Below are 21,296 nucleotides of genomic sequence, written 5' to 3' on the forward strand. Positions count from 1 at the left end.
TGGATAGGAACATTAGCCTGCTGACCTTACTGAGTGGATAGGAACATTAGCCTGCTGACCTTACTGGGTGGATAGGAACATTAGCCTGCTGGCCTTACTGGGTGGATAGGAACATTAGCCTGCTGGCCTTACTGGGTGGATAGGAACATTAGCCTGCTGGCCTTACTGGGTGGATAGGAACATTAGCCTGCTGCCCTTACTGGGTGGATAGGAACATTAGCCTGCTGGCCTTACTGGGTGGATAGGAACATTAGCCTGCTGGCCTTACTGGGTGGATAGGAACATTAGCCTGCTGGCCTTACTGGGTGGATAGGAACATTAGCCTGCTGGCCTTACTGGGTGGATAGGAACATTAGCCTGCTGACCTTACTGGGTGGATAGGAACATTAGCCTGCTGACCTTACTGGGTGGATAGGAACATTAGCCTGCTGACCTTACTGAGTGTATAGGAACATTAGCCTGCTGGCCTTACTGAGTCTATAGGAACATTAGCCTGCTGGCCTTACTGGTTGGATAGGAACATTAGCCTGCTGGCCTTACTGAGTCTATAGGAACATTAGCCTGCTGGTCTTACTGGTGGATAGGAACATTAGCCTGCTGGCCTTACTGAGTCTATAGGAACATTAGCCTGCTGGCCTTACTGAGTCTATAGGGACATTAGCCTGCTGGCCTTACTGAGTCTATAGGAACATTAGCCTGCTGGCCTTACTGAGTCTATAGGAACATTAGCCTGCTGGCCTTACTGAGTCTCTAGGAACATTAGGTGCTGGCCTTACTGAGTGGATAGGAACATTAGCCTGCTGGCCTTACTGAGTGGATAGGAACATTAGCCTGCTGGCCTTACTGAGTCTATAGGAACATTAGCCTGCTGGTCTTACTGAGTGGATAGGAACATTAGCCTGCTGGCCTTACTGAGTCTATAGGAACATTAGCCTGCTGGCCTTACTGAGTCTATAGGAACATTAGCCTGCTGGCCTTACTGAGTCTATAGGAACATTAGCCTGCTGGCCTTACTGAGTCTATAGGAACATTAGCCTGCTGGCCTTACTGAGTCTCTAGGAACATTAGCCTGCTGGCCTTACTGAGTGGATAGGAACATTAGCCTGCTGGCCTTACTGAGTGGATAGGAACATTAGCCTGCTGGCCTTACTGAGTCTATAGGAACATTAGCCTGCTGGTCTTACTGAGTTGATAGGAACATTAGCCTGCTGGCCTTACTGAGTCTATAGGAACATTAGCCTGCTGGCCTTACTGAGTCTATAGGAACATTAGCCTGCTGGCCTTACTGGGTGGATAGGAACATTAGCCTGCTGGCCTTACTGAGTCTATAGGAACATTAGCCTGCTGGCCTTACTGAGTCTATAGGAACATTAGCCTGCTGGCCTTACTGGGTGGATAGGAACATTAGCCTGCTGGCTTTACTGAGTCTATAGGAACATTAGCCTGCTGGCCTTACTGGGTGGATAGGAATATTAGCCTGCTGGCCTTACTGAGTCTATAGGAACATTAGCCTGCTGGCCTTACTGAGTGGATAGGAACATTAGCCTGCTGGCCTTACTGAGTGGATAGGAACATTAGCCTGCTGGCCTTACTGGGTGGATAGGAACATTAGCCTGCTGGCCTTACTGGGTGGATAGGAACATTAGCCTGCTGGCCTTACTGAGTCTATAGGAACATTAGCCTGCTGGCCTTACTGAGTGGATAGGAACATTAGCCTGCTGGCCTTACTGAGTGGATAGGAACATTAGCCTGCTGGCCTTACTGAGTGGATAGGAACATTAGCCTGCTGGCCTTACTGGGTCGATAGGAACATTAGCCTGCTGGCCTTACTGAGTCTATAGGAACATTAGCCTGCTGGCCTTACTGGGTGGATAGGAACATTAGCCTGAGCTATTTAGGAGGGATTTCACACCTGGCACAAATTACTGTCTAGTTCTATTTTTCCTGCTGAGGGGTGCCCTATACCTGCGCCCAGAGAGGAGTAGTTCAAAATCTGGGTACAGGGGGTGGCTTGGGTCTAAAATGATTTTGTGATTTTATTACACTACCTACGGCAGGTGTCTCATTCGTTCTTTTATTATGACTTGTATATATATATTTTTTATTTTATTGCATTTTACACTTGTCTGTTGTCTTGTAAGGTTATTGTCACTTTGTTATATTGTTGTCTAATATCTTCTCATTTTTGTTTTGAATGTTCTTATATGTAAAAATGTAAACAACTTAATCATGCAACAACAAAAAAATACCAAGTTCCTATTACGGCAAGAACAGAGAAACGACAGTCCATCATTACTTTAAGAGATTAAGGTTCATCTATATGGAACATTTCAAGAACTTTTCAAGAATTTTGAAAGTTTCTTCAAGTGCAGTCGCAAAAACCATCAAGCACTATGATGAAACTGGCTCTCATGAGGACCACCACAGGAAAGGAAGACCCAGAGTTACCTCTGCTGCAGAGGATAAGTTCATTAGAGTTACCAGCCTCAGAAATTGCAGCCTAAATTAATTGTTAATTGAAATGCATTCCAGGTGACTACCTCATGAAGCTGGTTGAGAGAATCTCAAATATAAAATATATTTTGATTTGTTGAACACTTTTTTTGGTTACTACATGATTCCGTATGTGTTATTTCATAGTTTCGATGTCTTCACTATTATCCTACAGTGTAGAAAATAGTAAAAATAAAGAAAAACCCTGGAATGAGTCGGTGTGTCCAAACTTTTGACTGGTACTGTATATTTTAATCACACAGTCAAGTCTTTATCCTGGACCTGACATTTTTTAATGTTTGTTTGTTTGTTGTTAATCTCCAGATGGTTACCCACTATATCGGTCATATTATTTCTGAACAAGCAGGACATGTTGGCTGAGAAGGTATTGGCTGGAAAATCCAACATCGAAAACTACTTCCCTGAATATGCCCGCTACATCTTACCCAATGAAGGTAGGCAGTTCACCACACCACATTAACCCACACCATCCCACACCACATTTACCCACACCATCCCACACCACATCACATTAACCCACACCATCCCACACCACATTAACCCACACCATCCCACACCACATTTACCCACACCATCCCACACCACATCACATTAACCCACACCATCCCACACCACATTAACCCATCCCACACCACATTAACCCACACCATCCCACACCACATTAACCCACACCATCCCACACCACATCACATTAACCCACACCATCCCACACCACATTAACCCACACCATCCCACACCACATTAACCCACACCATCCCACACCACATTAACCCACACCATCCCACACCACATTAACCCACACCATCCCACACCACATTAACCCACACCATCCCACACCACATTAACCCACACCATCCCACACCACATTAACCCACACCATCCCACACCACATTAACCCACACCATCCCACACCACATTAATCCCACACCATCCCACACCACATCACATTAACCCACACCATCCCACACCACATTTACCCACACCATCCCACACCACATTAACCCACACCACACCACATTAACCCACACCACACCACATTAACCCACACCACACCACATTAACCCACACCATCCCACACCATCCCACACCACATCACATTAACCCACACCATCCCACACCACATCACATTAACCCACACCATCCCACACCACATTAACCCACACCACACCACATTAACCCACACCATCCCACACCACATCACATTAACCCACACCATCCCACACCACATTAACCCACACCATCCCACACCACAATAACCCACACCATCCCACACCACATCACATTAACCCACACCATCCCACACCACATCACATTAACCCACACCATCCCACACCACATTAACCCACACCACACCACATTAACCCACACCATCCCACACCACATCACATTAACCCACACCATCCCACACCACATTAACCCACACCATCCCACACCACATTAACCCACACCATCCCACACCACACCACATTATCCCACACCACATTAACCCACACCACACCACATTAACCCACACCATCCCACACCACATCACATTAACCCACACCACACCACATCACATAAACAAACACCATCCCACACCACATTAACCCACACCATCCCACACCACACCACATTAACCCACACCATATCACATTAGCCCACACCATCCCACACCACACCATCCCACACCACACCACATTAACCCAGACCATATCACATTAGCCCACACCATCCCACACCACATTAACCCACACCATCCCACACCACACCACATTAACCCACACCATATCACATTAACCCACACCATCCCACACCACACCACATTAACCCAGACCATATCACATTAGCCCACACCATCCCACACCACATCACATTTACCCACACCATCCCACACCACATCACATTAACTAACACCATCCCACACCACATTAACCCACACCATCCCACACCACACCACATTAACCCAGACCATATCACATTAGCCCACACCATCCCACACCACACCACATTAACCCAGACCATATCACATTAGCCCACACCATCCCACACCACATCACATTTACCCACACCATCCCACACCACATCACATTAACTAACACCATCCCACACCACATTAACCCACACCATCCCACACCACACACATTAACCCAGACCATATCACATTAGCCCACACCATCCCACACCACATTAACCCACACCATCCCACACCACATCACATTAACCCACACCATCCCACACCACATTAACCCACACCACATCACATTAACCCACACCATCCCACACCACATCACATTAACCCACACCATCCCACACCACATTAACCCACACCACATTAACCCACATTAACCCACATCACATTAACCCACACCATTCCACATCACATTAACCCACACCATCCCACACCACACCACATTAACCCACACCATCCCACACCACACCACATTAACCCACACCATCCCACACCACATTATCCCACACCACATTAACCCACACCATCCCACACCACATTAACCCACACTATCCCACACCACATCACATTAACCCACACCATCCCACACCACATTAACCCACACCATCCCACACCACATTAAGCGACACTTTCCCACACCACATCACATTAACCCACACCATCCCACACCACATTAACCCACACCATTAACCCACACCATCCCACACCACATTAACCCACACCATCCTCATCACATTAACCCACACCATCCCACACCACATCACATTAACCCACACCATCCCACACCACATTAACCCATGCTCACTACACCACACCATGCTCACTACACCACACCATACCACACCATGCTCACTACACCATACTACACCATACTACACCATACCACACCATGCTCACTACACCATACCACACCATGCTCACTACACCATACTACACCATACCACACCACACCATACTCACTACACCATACTACACCATACCACACCCCACCATACTCACTACACCATACTACACCATGCTCACTACACCATACTACACCATACTACACCATGCTCACCACACCATACTACACCATGCTCACCACACCATACTACACCATACTACACCATTCTCACTACACCATACTACACCATGCTCACCACACCATACTACACCATACCACACCATACCATGCTCACTACACCATACCACACCATACCACACCATACTACACCATACTACACCATACCACACCATACCACACCATGCTCACTACACCATACCACACCATACTACACCATACCACACCATACTACACCATACCACACCATACTACACCATGCTCACTACACCATACTACACCATACCACACCATGCTCACCACACCATACTACACCATACTACACCATGCTCACTACACCATACCACACCATACTACACCATACCACACCATACTACACCATGCTCACTACACCATACCACACCATGCTCACCACACCATACTACACCATACTACACCATGCTCACTACACCATACCACACCATGCTCACCACACCATACTACACCATACTACACCATGCTCACTACACCATACCACACCATGCTCACCACACCATACTACACCATACTACACCATGCTCACTACACCATACCACACCATACCACACTCACTACACCATACCACACCATGCTCACTACACCATACCACACCATACTACACCATACCACACCATACTACACCATACCACACCATACTACACCATACCACACCATACTACACCATACCACACCATGCTCACTACACCATACCACACCATACTACACCATACCACACCATGCTCACTACACCATACCACACCATACTACACCATACCACACCATGCTCACTACACCATACTACACCATACCACACCATACTACACCATACCACACCATACTACACCATACCACACCATGCTCACTACACCATACCACACCATACTACACCATACCACACCATACTACACCATACCACACCATACTACACCATACCACACCATACCACACCATACTACACCATACTACACCATACCACACCATACTACACCATACTACACCATACTACACCATACCACACCATACCACACCATACCACACCATACCACACCATACCATACCACACCATACCACACCATACCACACCATGCTCTATTTGAACTCATTGGATGTCCTCTCTTTCTTTATCAGGCATTTGAACCTGCAGTGTGTTTCTGTCTGTCTCTGTTCTATAGCAACTCCTGGTGAACCTGGTGAAGACCCCAAAGTGACTAGAGCTAAGTTTTTCATCCGAGACGAGTTCCTGGTAAGTATTCAGTATTACTAATTCATGTTTAAACCTACAATCTGGGATTTAAAAAAACAAAAAAACAAATTGGCTGCCGTTTTGTTCAAAATGTCCAAGCGTTAACGTAATATACCAATCACAGACTGTAGCTTTAAAATTCCCTGTTTAACACCTGTTGTAATACTCTTGTTGATAACCCTGGCCTGATGTAATCTAATCAAACACGCCCTCTCACCTCTCCCCTCCTCAGAGGATCAGCACAGCCAGTGGAGATGGCAGACACTACTGCTACCCCCACTTCACCTGTGCTGTGGACACGGAGAACATCAGGAGAGTCTTCAACGACTGTCGCGATATGATTCAGAGGATGCATCTGAGGCAGTACGAACTCCTGTGAAGGAATGGACAGACAGACAAACACACACACACACCCATCAAGCCTTCTGGGGTTTTATTCAACCATTTTGTATCCTCGACCCCAAAAAACTGACCTGCCCCTTCCTAACCCCACCCTCTGTCCCGTCCCTCTGTCCTGATGGGGACTACTAAGTACGACTGAGGTGTCATCCTCTTCCTCTTGTTGGGAGACTGACTGAGGTGACATCCTCTTCCTCTTGTTGGGAGACTGACTTGAGGTGACATCCTCTTTCTCTTGTTGGGAGACTGACTGAGGTGTCATCCTCTTCCTCTTGTTGGGAGACTGACTGAGGTGACATCCTCTTCCTCTTGTTGGGAGACTGACTGAGGTGACATCCTTTTCCTCTTGTTGGGAGACTGACTGAGGTGACATCACTGACTGACTGACTTGCTGGCTGGCTTGCTAGGTGGGAGGTGGTGTGTACTGGACTGACTGACTGACTGACTGACTGACTGGATGGCTGACTGGCTGGCTTGCTAGGTGGGTGGTGTGTACTGGACTGACTGACTGACAGGCTAGCTGGCTGGCTAGGTGGGAGGTGGTGGTGTGTACTGGACTGACTGACTGACTGGCTAGGTGGGAGGTGGTGGTGTGTACTGGACTGACTGACTGACTGACTGGCTAGGTGGGAGGTGGTGGTGTGTACTGGACTGACTGACTGACTGACTGGCTAGGTGGGAGGTGGTGGTGTGACTGACTGGACTGACTGACTGGCTAGGTGGGAGGTGGTGGTGTGTACTGGACTGACTGACTGACTGACTGGCTAGGTGGGAGGTGGTGGTGTGTGGACTGGACTGACTGACTGAAGAGAGAGTGACTGGCTAGGATGGGAGGGGAGGTGGTGACAAACGTGGAAGAACAGAAAATGTTTGCTTTAATGTTGTTAAATACCTGTGTTGTTGAGGAAGGATCAACACCATATTTAATACTCTGTCTTAATCACTTCCTGAAGGGATGGAGGGACTCAGGCCTGATAACACCATATTTAATACTCTGACAGACCAGTGTTCCAGATGGAGGAGGGAGGGAGGAGGAAGGGAGTCTTACACAGGACCAGTGTTCCAGACTGAGGGATGGAGGGACTCAGGGTTGTTGTTGAGGGTCTTAGGGTTCCACGAGAGGGATGGAGGGACTCAGGCCTCCTGTTGTTTGAGGCCCTAAAGGAGGAGCAGGGGAAGAGAGAGAGGAGGAGGGAGGGAGGGAGGGAGGGAGGGGGGAGGAGAGGGAGGAGAGGGAGAGAGGGAGGAGGAGGGGAGGGAGGGAGAGAGGGGAGGAGGAAGGGAGGGAGGGAGGGAGGGAGGAGGAGAGGGAGGGAGGAGGAAGGGAGGGAGGGAGGAAGACAAACGAAGAAGAATGGAATGAAGATGCACTTTGCTTTAATGCACAGGTTGTTAAATACCTGTTGTTGTTGAGGAAGGATCAACACCATATTTAATACTGTGTCTTACACAGTACCAGTGTTCCACGTCGACTGAGGGATGGAGGGACTCAGGCCTCCTGTTGTTGTTGAGGAAGGATCAACACCATATTTAATACTCTGTCTTACACAGTACCAGTGTTCCACGTCGACTGAGGGATGGAGGGACTCAGGCCTCCTGTTGTTGTTGAGGAAGGATCAACACCATATTTAATACTCTGTCTTACACAGTACCAGTGTTCCACGTCAACTGAGGGATGGAGGGACTCAGGCCTCCTGTTGTTTGAGGCCCTAAAGGACTGATACAGAGCAGGGGAAGAGAGAGAGAGAGGAGGGAGGGAGGGAGGGAGGGGAGGACAGAGGGGGGACAGAGAGGGGCTGGGGAGGGAGAGGAGAGAGAGAGGAGAGGAGAGGAGAGGAGAGGAGAGGACAGAGGGGGGGGAGAGGAGAGGAGAGGAGAGGGGGGGAGAGGAGGAGAGGAGGACAGAGGGGGATAGGAGAGGAGAGGAGAGGAGGGGGACAACTGGGAGCCAGGAAGAAAATAATGGAATGAACAGATGAACAAACTAATGAATGAAGAAAAGAATGGGACTAAGCCCTGTTATCTCCTGTCACTGCTTTGTGCCTGGCGTGACGCCGTCCTAGAAGGAACAACTAACCGACACATTGACTGACTGGTCTGTCAGCAACAACAACAATCGTTTTGACTTAGAACATCTATGACAGAGGGGGATAGACGGGGGGGTAGGGGGGTAGACGGGGGCAGGGGACAGACAGAGGGGGGATAGACGGGAGGGGCGGGGGGACAGACAGAGGGGGGAGACAGACAGAGGGGGGGGGATAGACAGACAGACAGAGGGGCTGGGGACAGACAGAGGGGACGGGGGGATAGACAGAGGGGGGATAGACGGGGGGATAGACAGAGGGGGGACGGGGGGAGGGGGGGGGGGAGGGGGTAGACAGAGGGGGACAGAGGGGGATAGACAGACAGACAGAGGGGGATAGACAGAGGGGGGTAGACAGAGGGGGGGGATAGACAGAGGGGATAGACAGACAGAGGGGCAGACAGACAGAGGGGCGGGGGATAGACAGAGGGGGGGCAGACAGACAGAGGGGGGACAGAGGGGGACAGACAGACAGAGGGGCTGGGGACAGACAGAGGGGGGATTTATCCTGTACAGACTGTAAAATGTACAGAGGGGCTGGGGAAACAAACAGAGGGGCTGGGGACAGACAGAGCTGGGAGACAGACAGAGGGGCTGGGGACAGACAGAGGGGTCTGGAGACAGACAGAGGGGTGACAGATCAGACTGGTGAGACGACAGATCAGACTGGTGAGATGACTGGTGAGGCTCTGACTGCGGTGACAGATCAGACTGGTGACTGGTGAGCGACAGATCAGACTGGTGAGACGACTCTCTGACTGCTGGTGACAGATCAGACTGGTGAGACAGATCAGACTGGTGAGACTCTGACTGCGGTGACAGATCAGACTGGTGAGACGACTGCGGTGACAGATCAGACTGGTGAGACGACAGATCAGACTGGTGAGACTGGTGATTCTCTGACTACAGTGACAGATCAGACTGGTGAAGCGACAGATCAGACTGATGAGACGACTCTCTGACTGCGGTGACAGTTCAGACTGGTGAGACGACTCTCTGACTGCGGTGACAGTTCAGACTGGTGAGACGACAGATCAGACTGGTGAGACGACTCTCTGACTGCGGTGACAGTTCAGACTGGTGAGGCGACAGATCAGACTGGTGAGACGACTCTCTGACTGCGGTGACAGATCAGACTGGTGAGACGACAGATCAGACTGGTGAGACGACAGATCAAACTGGTGAGACGACAGATCAGACTGGTGAAGTGACATATCAGACTGGTGAGACGACAGATCAGACTGGTGAGACGACTCTCTGACTGAGGTGACAGATCAGACTGGTGTGACGACATATCAGACTGGTGAGGCGACTCTCTGACTGAGGTGACAGATCAGACTGGTGAAGTGACAGATCAGACTGGTGAGACAACAGATCAGACTGGTGAGACGACAGATCAGACTGGTGAGGCGACTCTCTGACTGCGGTGACAGATCAGACTGGTGAAGCGACAGATCAGACTGGTGAGACGACAGATCAGACTGGTGAGACGACAGATCAGACTGGTGAGACGACAGATCAGACTGGTGAGACGACTCTCTGACTGCAGTGACAGATCAGACTGGTGAGACGACATATCAGACTAGTGAGGCGACTCTCTGACTGAGGTGACAGATCAGACTGGTGAAGCGACAGATCAGACTGGTGAGAGACAGACTGGTGAGATCAGACTGGTGAGACGACAGATCAGACTGGTGAGGCGACTCTCTGACTGTGGTGACAGATCAGACTGGTGAGGCGACTCTCTGACTGCGGTGACAGATCAGACTGGTGAGGCGACTCTCTGACTGCGGTGACAGATCAGACTGGTGAGGCGACTCTCTGACTGTGGTGTTGTAGAGACCCCCTTCTCTTTACAGAGTTTCTGCTTTATAATAAAAAGGAAATGCTGTTTAGCAAAACAAATAAAAAATAGAACCCTGAATATATTATGCAAATGAGCCACCAACCTGCGAGGAGAAGTTGAGACGTAGCGAATGAACGCCATGACTTGCGTACCTGTTGGCAGCCTGTTGGCACTGTAATTGAACCCTGTTTTTTATTTAACCTTTATTTAACTAGGTAAGTTAGTTTAAAGAACAAATTCTTATTTTCAATGACGGCCTAGGAACAGTGGGTTAACTGTCTTGTTCAGGGGCAGAACGACAGATTTTTACCTTGTCAGCTCAGGGATTCGATCTAGCAACCTTTCGGTTATTAGTCCAACGCTCTTAACAACGTGTCTACCTGCCGCCAGCCTATCGGGCACTGTAATTGAACCCTGTCGGGCACTGTAATTGAACCCTGTCGGGCACTGTAATTGAACCCTGTCGGGCACTGTAATTGAACCCAACCCTGTCGGTAGCCTATACCCTACATACTTTTGACCAGGGCCCATAGGGGCCCTATAGCACTACACAGGAAGTAGGTTACCATTTGGGTACCAAGTAGGCTACCACAAGCCACATGCCTTTTCCCTGTTTTGAGGTGGGAGGGGGGTTGGTGATTCTTCCAACAGCTTTTTTAAAGAAAACACTGTTTTTTTTAATAATAGAAGCCCAACACTTTGAATGTATGTCTGAGAATCTGTACGTGTGTGAATGATGATGATGAAGATGATGATGAAGGAGAGCGAGTGTGTACTTGTAAAGTTGGTGTGTGTTACCTTTTATACATGGGATGTACAGGTATATATAAATATATATGTACAAAGTATATATGTTTAATTATGTGTGTACCTAGGAGGTGTACGGTCGGTATACATACCTGTATATGGTAAAATATTTATACATTACAAACATGCACTGAGGGGACAAAACATTATGAACACAGACTGACCAGGTAATACTGTAGTCTCCATTGACTGTTCAAAACATTAGGAACACCATGACACAGACTGACCAGTTAATACTGTAGTCTCCATTGACTGTTCAAAACATTAGGAACACCATGACACAGACTGACCAGTTAATACTGTAGTCTCCATTGAGTATACAAAACATTAGGAACACCATGACACAGACTGACCAGGTAATACTGTAGTCTCCATTGACTGTTCAAAACATTAGGAACACCATGACACAGACTGACCAGGTAATACTGTAGTCTCCATTGACTGTTCAAAACATTAGGAACACCATGACATAGACTGACCAGGTAATACTGTAGTCTCCATTGACTGTTCAAAACATTAGGAACACCATGACACAGACTGACCAGGTAACACTCCATTGATGAAAACATTAGGAGACTGACCAGGTAATACTGTAGTCTCCATTGACTGTTCAAAACATTAGGAACACCATGACATAGACTGACCAGGTAATACTGTAGTCTCCATTGACTGTTCAAAACATTAGGAACACCATGAGACTGACCAGGTAATACTGTCGTCTCCATTGACTGTTCAAAACATTAGGAACACCGTGAAAGTTATGATCCCTTATTGATGTCACTTATTAAATCCACTTCAATCAGTGTAGATGAAGGGGAGAAGACAGGTTAAAGAAGGATTTAAGTCTTGAGACAATTGAGACACGGATTGTGTATGTGTGCCATTCAGAGGGTGAATGGGCAAGACAAAATATTAAAAGTGCCTTTGAACTGGGTATGATAGTAGGAGCCAGGTAGACCAGTTTGTGTCAAGAACTGCAATGCTGCTGGGTTTTTCCACACTCAACAGTTTCCTGTGTGTATCCAGAATGGTTCACCATCCAAAGGACATCCAGCCAACAACTGTGGGAAGCATTGGAGTCAACATGGACCAGCATCCCTGTGGAACGCTTTCAACACCTTGTAGAGTCCCTGCCCCGAGGAAGTGAGGCTGTTCGGAGGGCACAAGGGGGTGCAACTCAATATTAGGAAGGTGTTCCTAATGTTCTTTACGTTGAGTGTAAGTCAGCATGTTAAAGAAGGGAGAGGGAGAGGAGGAAGGATATGAAGAGCCCTGATGCGTTCCGACATGGCTCAGCCAGGCTGTCAGCAGCACCCAACAAGACAAGATCACCAATGGAACCCTATTATGGAACCCTATTCCCTATATAGTGCACTACTTTAGACCAGAGTCCTATGGAACCCTATTCCCTATATAGTGCACTAATTTAGACCAGAGCCCTATTCCCTATATAGTGTACTACTTTAGACCAGAGCCCTATTCCCTATATAGTGCACTACTTTAGACCAGAGTCCTATAGAACCCTATTCCCTATATAGTGCACTACTTTAGACCAGAGTCCTATAGAACCCTATTCCCTATAGTGCACTAATTTAGACCAGAGCCCTATTCCCTAATAGTTACTTTAGACCAGAGCCTATAGAACCCTATTCCCTATATAGTGCACTACTTTAGACCAGAGTCCTATAGAACCCTATTCCCTATATAGTGCACTACTTTAGACCAGAGCCCTATAGAACCCTTTCCCTACCAGGCACCTATAGAACCCTATTCCCTATATAGTGCACTACTTTAGACCAGGGTCCTATGGGTTCCCTCTCAGAGCCCAGCCAGTGTTCATTGTGTGACTATTTCCTCTAGTCAGTTATCTTGTAATTCTGCTGAGTTATATCGTGGTCTAGGTGGAAGCAGATGGCCCTTTTAAACACATCCTATTTCGGTAAGTCACGTCATCTGTTGCTATAGATGGTGATACTTTTCATAAATAGGTCGCTATGGTTCCCAGGCTACTTTCCACCTTTTTTTTTAACAACAACAACCTACTCGTCTTGCACTTTTCTTAACTAAATGACTGTGTCAATAAAGTAGCCGATTGCTATTTAAACCTCAGAAACCAGTTCAGGCCTAGTTAGTTCCTGGTCAACTAGTTAACTGGTTATCAACCCACTGTAACAGAAAAGGTTACTACCTCTAGATAAACTGGGTTCTAAACCTCAGAAACCAGTTCAGGCCTAGTTAGTTCCTGGTCAACTAGTTAACTGGTTATCAACCCACCGTAACAGAAAAGGTTACTACCTCTAGATAAACTGGGTTCTTCCGCAGCGTTCTACACTCACGACAAAATTCACCTGAACTCTAAAAACTTGTTGACATAATTGACTTTATTGGTATTTACATCAGGAATTTAAATAGATTTACATATATTTGCATACAGGAGAAAAAAAAGAATGAAACAGTTCTAAAAGTCCATTATCGTTGTCAGAGCGACGTGTGTCTTTAATACATCATATGCTGCTTGAAGACATGCACTTCTGGTATCAGTATATATAATAGAGATCAGGACCCATTACCCACAAAGCCTCTCTGGGTAGGACTGCTGATCTAGAATCAGGTTAGTCTTTTAAACAAGATTATTTAAAAAAAAAAAATTATATATATATATATATATATATATATATATATATATATATATATATTTAACTAGGCAAGTTAGTTAAGAACAAATTCTTATTTACAATGACGGCCGACACCGGCCAAACCCGGGACGACGCTGGGGCCAATTGTGCGCCGCCTTATGGGTCTCCAAATCACGGCCGGTTGTGATACAGCCTGGAATCTAACCGGGGTGTCTGTAGTGACGCCTCAAGCACTGATATGCAGTGCCTTAGACCGCTGCGCCACTCGGGAGCCCCTAAAGATGACCTGGACAGGAACAGCCTGATCCTAGATCAGCACTCCTCCTCTGAGTTGCTTTATGGTTACAGGCCATACAGAGGAAGATGGGAGACAGTGAACCTTGTACTTCCTGGTGCGAAGAGAGGAACATCTAGATGACTGACAGTGAACCTTGTACTTCCTGGTGCGAAGAGAGGAACATCTAGATGACTGACAGTGAACCTTGTACTTCCTGGTGCGAAGAGAGGAACATCTAGATGACTGACAGTGAACCTTGTACTTCCTGGTGCGAAGAGAGGAACATCTAGATGACTGACAGTGAAGTTGTCCTTCATCGGAGTTGAATGGTCCATTTCCGAACGCCAGAACAAGGACAACGATCAGTACTCTCTGTACAAGGTGAGGGTATGAAAACACTGGCTCCGGGCCTCTGGCGTTGTCAGGATAGTGGATCAGGTTGTCTGTTCTCTGTCCTGATCCACTGTCCTGACCTCTGTTCTCTATCCTTACCCCTGTTCTCTATCCTGATCCACTGTCCTGACTCCTGTTCTCTATCCTGACCCCTGTTTTCTGTCCTGATCCACTATCCTGACCCCTGTTCTCTATCCTGACCCCTGTTCTCCACCATGACCCCTGTTCTCCATCTTGACCCCTGTTCTTCCATCCTGACCCCTGTTCTCCACCATGACCCCTGTTCTCCATCCTGACCCCTGTTCTCCACCATGACCCCTGTTCTCCATCCTGACCCCTGTTCTCCATCCTGACCCCTGTTCTCCACCATGACCCCTGTTCTCCACCATGACCCCTGTTCTCCATCCTGACCCTGTTCTCCATCCTGACCCCTGTTCTCCATCCTGACCCCTGTTCTCCATCCTGACCCCTGTTCTCCATCCTGACCCCTGTTCTCCACCATGACCCCTGTTCTCCACCATGACCCCTGTTCTCCATCCTGACACCTGTTCTCCACCATGACCCCTGTTCTCCATCCTGACCCCTGTTCTCCATCCTGACCCCTGTTCTCCACCATGACCCCTGTTCTCCATCCTGACCCCTGTTCTCCATCCTGACCCCTGTTCTCCACCATGACCCCTGTTCTCCATCCTGACCCCTGTTCTCCATCCTGACCCCTGTTCTCCACCATGACCCCTGTTCTCCATCCTGACCCCTGTTCTCCACCATGACCCCTGTTCTCCATCCTGACCCCTGTTCTCCATCCTGACCCCTGTTCTCCATCCATGACCCCTGTTCTCCACCATGACCCCTGTTCTCCATCCTGACACCTGTTCTCCACCATGACCCCTGTTCTCCATCCTGACCCCTGTTCTCCATCCTGACCCCTGTTCTCCACCATGACCCCTGTTCTCCATCCTGACCCCTGTTCTCCATCCTGACCCCTGTTCTCCACCATGACCCCTGTTCTCCATCCTGACCCCTGTTCTCCATCCTGACCCCTGTTCTCCACCATGACCCCTGTTCTCCATCCTGACCCCTGTTCTCCACCATGACCCCTGTTCTCCATCCTGACCCCTGTTCTCCATCCTGACCCCTGTTCTCCACCATGACCCCTGTTCTCCACCATGACCCCTGTTCTCCATCCTGACACCTGTTCTCCATCCTGACCCCTGTTCTCCATCCTGACCCCTGTTCTCCATCCTGACCCCTGTTCTCCATCCTGACCCCTGTTCTCCATCCTGACCCCTGTTCTCCATCCATGACCCCTGTTCTCCACCATGACCCCTGTTCTCCATCCTGACCCCTGTTCTCCACCATGACCCCTGTTCTCCATCCTGACCCCTGTTCTCCATCCTGACCCCTGTTCTCCACCATGACCCCTGTTCTCCATCCTGACCCCTGTTCTCCATCCTGACCCCTGTTCTCCATCCTGACCCCCTGTTCTCCCATCCTGACCCCTGTTCTCCACCATGACCCCTGTTCTCCACCATGACCCCTGTTCTCCATCCTGACCCCTGTTCTCCATCCTGACCCCTGTTCTCCATCCTGACCCCTGTTCTCCATCCTGACCCCTGTTCTCCATCCTGACCCCTGTTCTCCACCATGACCCCTGTTCTCCACCTGACCCCTGTTCTCCATCCTGACCCTGTTCTCCATCCTGACCCCTGTTCTCCATCCTGACCCCTGTTCTCCATCCTGACCCCTGTTCTCCATCCTGACCCCTGTTCTCCACCATGACCCCTGTTCTCCATCCTGACCCCTGTTCTCCATCCTGACCCCTGTTCTCCACCATGACCCCTGTTCTCCATCCTGACCCCTGTTCTCCATCCTGACCCCTGTTCTCCACCATGACCCCTGTTCTCCATCCTGACCCCTGTTCTCCATCCTGACCCCTGTTCTCCATCCTGACCCTGTTCTCCATCCTGACCCCTGTTCTCCACCATGACCCCTGTTCTCCACCATGACCCCTGTTCTCCATCCTGACACCTGTTCTCCACCATGACCCCTGTTCTCCATCCTGACCCCTGTTCTCCATCCTGACCCCTGTTCTCCACCATGACCCCTGTTCTCCATCCTGACCCCTGTTCTCCATCCTGACCCCTGTTCTCCACCATGACCCCTGTTCTCCATCCTGACCCCTGTTCTCCATCCTGACCCCTGTTCTCCATCCTGACCCCTGTTCTCCATCCTGACCCCTGTTCTCCACCATGACCCCTGTTCTCCATCCTGACCCCTGTTCTCCATCCTGACCCCTGTTCTCCATCCTGACCCCTGTTCTCCACCATGACCCCTGTTCTCCATCCTGACACCTGTTCTCCATCCTGACCCCTGTTCTCCATCCTGACCCCTGTTCTCCATCCTGACCCCTGTTCTCCATCCTGACCCCTGTTCTCCACCATGACCCCTGTTCTCCACCATGACCCCTGTTCTCCATCCTGACACCTGTTCTCCACCATGACCCCTGTTCTCCATCCTGACCCCTGTTCTCCATCCTGACCCCTGTTCTCCACCATGACCCCTGTTCTCCATCCTGACCCCTGTTCTCCATCCTGACCCCTGTTCTCCATCCTGACACCTGTTCTCCACCATGACCCCTGTTCTCCATCCTGACCCCTGTTCTCCATCCATGACCCCTGTTCTCCATCCTGACCCCTGTTCTCCATCCATGACCCCTGTTCTCCATCCTGACACCTGTTCTCCATCCTGACCCTGTTCTCCATCCTGACACCTGTTCTCCATCCTGACCCTGTTCTCCATCCTGACACCTGTTCTCCATCCTGACCCCTGTTCTCCATCCTGACCCCTGTTCTCCATCCTGACACCTGTTCTCCATCCTGACCCTGTTCTCCATCCTGACCCCTGTTCTCCATCCTGACCCCTGTTCTCCATCCTGACCCCTGTTCTCCATCCATGACCCCTGTTCTCCATCCTGACCCCTGTTCTCCATCCTGACCCCTGTTCTCCATCCATGACCCCTGTTCTCCATCCTGACCCCTGTTCTCCACCATGACCCCTGTTCTCCATCCTGACCCCTGTTCTCCATCCTGACCCCTGTTCTCCACCATGACCCCTGTTCTCCACCATGACCCCTGTTCTCCATCCTGACACCTGTTCTCCATCCTGACCCCTGTTCTCCATCCTGACCCCTGTTCTCCATCCTGACCCCTGTTCTCCATCCATGACCCCTGTTCTCCATCCTGACCCCTGTTCTCCATCCTGACCCCTGTTCTCCACCATGACCCCTGTTCTCCATCCTGACCCCTGTTCTCCATCCTGACCCCTGTTCTCCACCATGACCCCTGTTCTCCATCCTGACCCCTGTTCTCCATCCATGACCCCTGTTCTCCATCCTGACCCCTGTTCTCCATCCTGACCCCTGTTCTCCACCATGACCCCTGTTCTCCATCCATGACCCCTGTTCTCCATCCTGACCCCTGTTCTCCATCCTGACCCCTGTTCTCCATCCTGACCCCTGTTCTCCATCCTGACCCCTGTTCTCCATCCTGACCCCTGTTCTCCATCCTGACCCCTGTTCTCCACCATGACCCCTGTTCTCCATCCTGACCCCTGTTCTCCATCCTGACCCTGTTCTCCACCATGACCCCTGTTCTCCATCCTGACCCCTGTTCTCCATCCTGACCCCTGTTCTCCACCATGACCCCTGTTCTCCATCCTGACCCCTGTTCTCCATCCTGACCCCTGTTCTCCATCCTGACCCTGTTCTCCACCATGACCCCTGTTCTCCATCCTGACCCCTGTTCTCCACCATGACCCCTGTTCTCCATCCTGACCCCTGTTCTCCACCATGACCCCTGTTCTCCATCCTGACCCCTGTTCTCCATCCTGACCCCTGTTCTCCATCCTGACCCTGTTCTCCATCCTGACCCCTGTTCTCCATCCTGACCCCTGTTCTCCATCCTGACCCCTGTTCTCCATCCTGACCCCTGTTCTCCATCCTGACCCCTGTTCTCCATCCTGACCCCTGTTCTCCATCCTGACCCCTGTTCTCCATCCTGACCCCTGTTCTCCATCCTGACACCTGTTCTCCATCCTGACCCCTGTTCTCCATCCTGACCCCTGTTCTCCATCCTGACACCTGTTCTCCATCCTGACCCCTGTTCTCCATCCTGACCCCTGTTCTCCATCCTGACCCCTGTTCTCCATCCTGACCCTGTTCTCCATCCTGACCCCTGTTCTCCATCCTGACCCCTGTTCTCCATCCTGACACCTGTTCTCCATCCTGACCCCTGTTCTCCATCCTGACCCCTGTTCTCCATCCTGACCCTGTTCTCCACCATGACCCCTGTTCTCCATCCTGACACCTGTTCTCCATCCTGACCCTGTTCTCCATCCTGACCCCTGTTCTCCATCCTGACCCTGTTCTCCATCCTGACCCCTGTTCTCCATCCTGACCCCTGTTCTCCATCCTGACCCCTGTTCTCCATCCTGACCCCTGTTCTCCATCCTGACACCTGTTCTCCATCCTGACCCCTGTTCTCCATCCTGACACCTGTTCTCCATCCTGACCCCTGTTCTCCATCCTGACCCTGTTCTCCATCCTGACCCCTGTTCTCCATCCTGACCCCTGTTCTCCATCCTGACCCCTGTTCTCCATCCTGACACCTGTTCTCCATCCTGACCCCTGTTCTCCATCCTGACCCCTGTTCTCCATCCTGACACCTGTTCTCCATCCTGACCCCTGTTCTCCATCCTGACACCTGTTCTCCATCCTGACCCCTGTTCTCCATCCTGACACCTGTTCTCCATCCTGACACCTGTTCTCCATCCTGACCCCTGTTCTCCATCCTGACACCTGTTCTCCATCCTGACCCCTGTTCTCCATCCTGACCCCTGTTCTCCATCCTGACCCCTGTTCTCCATCCTGACCCCTGTTCTCCATCCTGACACCTGTTCTCCATCCTGACCCCTGTTCTCCATCCTGACCCTGTTCTCCATCCTGACCCTGTTCTCCACCATGACCCCTGTTCTCCATCCTGACCCCTGTTCTCCATCCTGACACCTGTTCTCCATCCTGACCCCTGTTCTCCATCCTGACCCCTGTTCTCCATCCTGACCCCTGTTCTCCATCCTGACACCTGTTCTCCATCCTGACCCCTGTTCTCCATCCTGACCCCTGTTCTCCATCCTGACCCCTGTTCTCCATCCTGACCCCTGTTCTCCATCCTGACCCCTGTTCTCCATCCTGACACCTGTTCTCCATCCTGACCCCTGTTCTCCATCCTGACCCCTGTTCTCCATCCTGACACCTGTTCTCCATCCTGACCCCTGTTCTCCATCCTGACCCCTGTTCTCCATCCTGACCCCTGTTCTCCATCCTGACCCTGTTCTCCATCCTGACCCCTGTTCTCCATCCTGACCCCTGTTCTCCATCCTGACCCCTGTTCTCCATCCTGACCCCTGTTCTCCATCCTGACCCCTGTTCTCCATCCTGACACCTGTTCTCCATCCTGACCCCTGTTCTCCATCCTGACCCCTGTTCTCCATCCATGACCCCTGTTCTCCATCCTGACCCCTGTTCTCCATCCTGACACCTGTTCTCCATCCATGACCCCTGTTCTCCATCCTGACCCCTGTTCTCCATCCTGACCCCTGTTCTCCATCCTGACCCCTGTTCTCCATCCTGACCCCTGTTCTCCATCCTGACCCCTGTTCTCCATCCTGACCCCTGTTCTCCATCCTGACCCCTGTTCTCCATCCTGACCCCTGTTCTCCATCCTGACCCCTGTTCTCCATCCTGACCCCTGTTCTCCATCCTGACCCCTGTTCTCCATCCTGACCCCTGTTCTCCATCCTGACACCTGTTCTCCATCCTGACCCCTGTTCTCCATCCTGACCCCTGTTCTCCATCCTGACACCTGTTCTCCATCCTGACCCCTGTTCTCCATCCTGACCCCTGTTCTCCATCCTGACCCTGTTCTCCATCCTGACCCCTGTTCTCCATCCTGACCCCTGTTCTCCATCCTGACCCCTGTTCTCCATCCTGACCCCTGTTCTCCATCCTGACCCCTG

The 21,296-nt window shown here is 50.2% G+C and overlaps 1 protein-coding gene across 1 annotated transcript in view; it reads left to right on the forward strand.

The window, feature by feature from the left end:
- The window catches only part of LOC112247728 (guanine nucleotide-binding protein G(olf) subunit alpha-like), an 84,763-nt gene extending 77,183 nt beyond the window's left edge, over positions 1 to 7,580 (forward strand). Inside the window, exons 9-11 of the mRNA XM_042329198.1 lie at positions 2,818 to 2,955; positions 6,669 to 6,783; positions 7,016 to 7,580. Coding sequence (XP_042185132.1) covers positions 2,818 to 2,955; positions 6,669 to 6,783; positions 7,016 to 7,162 — 400 coding nt within the window. The 3' untranslated portion in view covers positions 7,163 to 7,580. The remainder of the gene's footprint in view (positions 1 to 2,817; positions 2,956 to 6,668; positions 6,784 to 7,015) is intronic.
- The last annotated feature ends 13,716 nt before the right edge of the window (positions 7,581 to 21,296 follow it).

Source organism: Oncorhynchus tshawytscha, linkage group LG10 (genome assembly GCF_018296145.1).
Source record: "Oncorhynchus tshawytscha isolate Ot180627B linkage group LG10, Otsh_v2.0, whole genome shotgun sequence".
Lineage (NCBI taxonomy): Eukaryota > Metazoa > Chordata > Actinopteri > Salmoniformes > Salmonidae > Oncorhynchus > Oncorhynchus tshawytscha.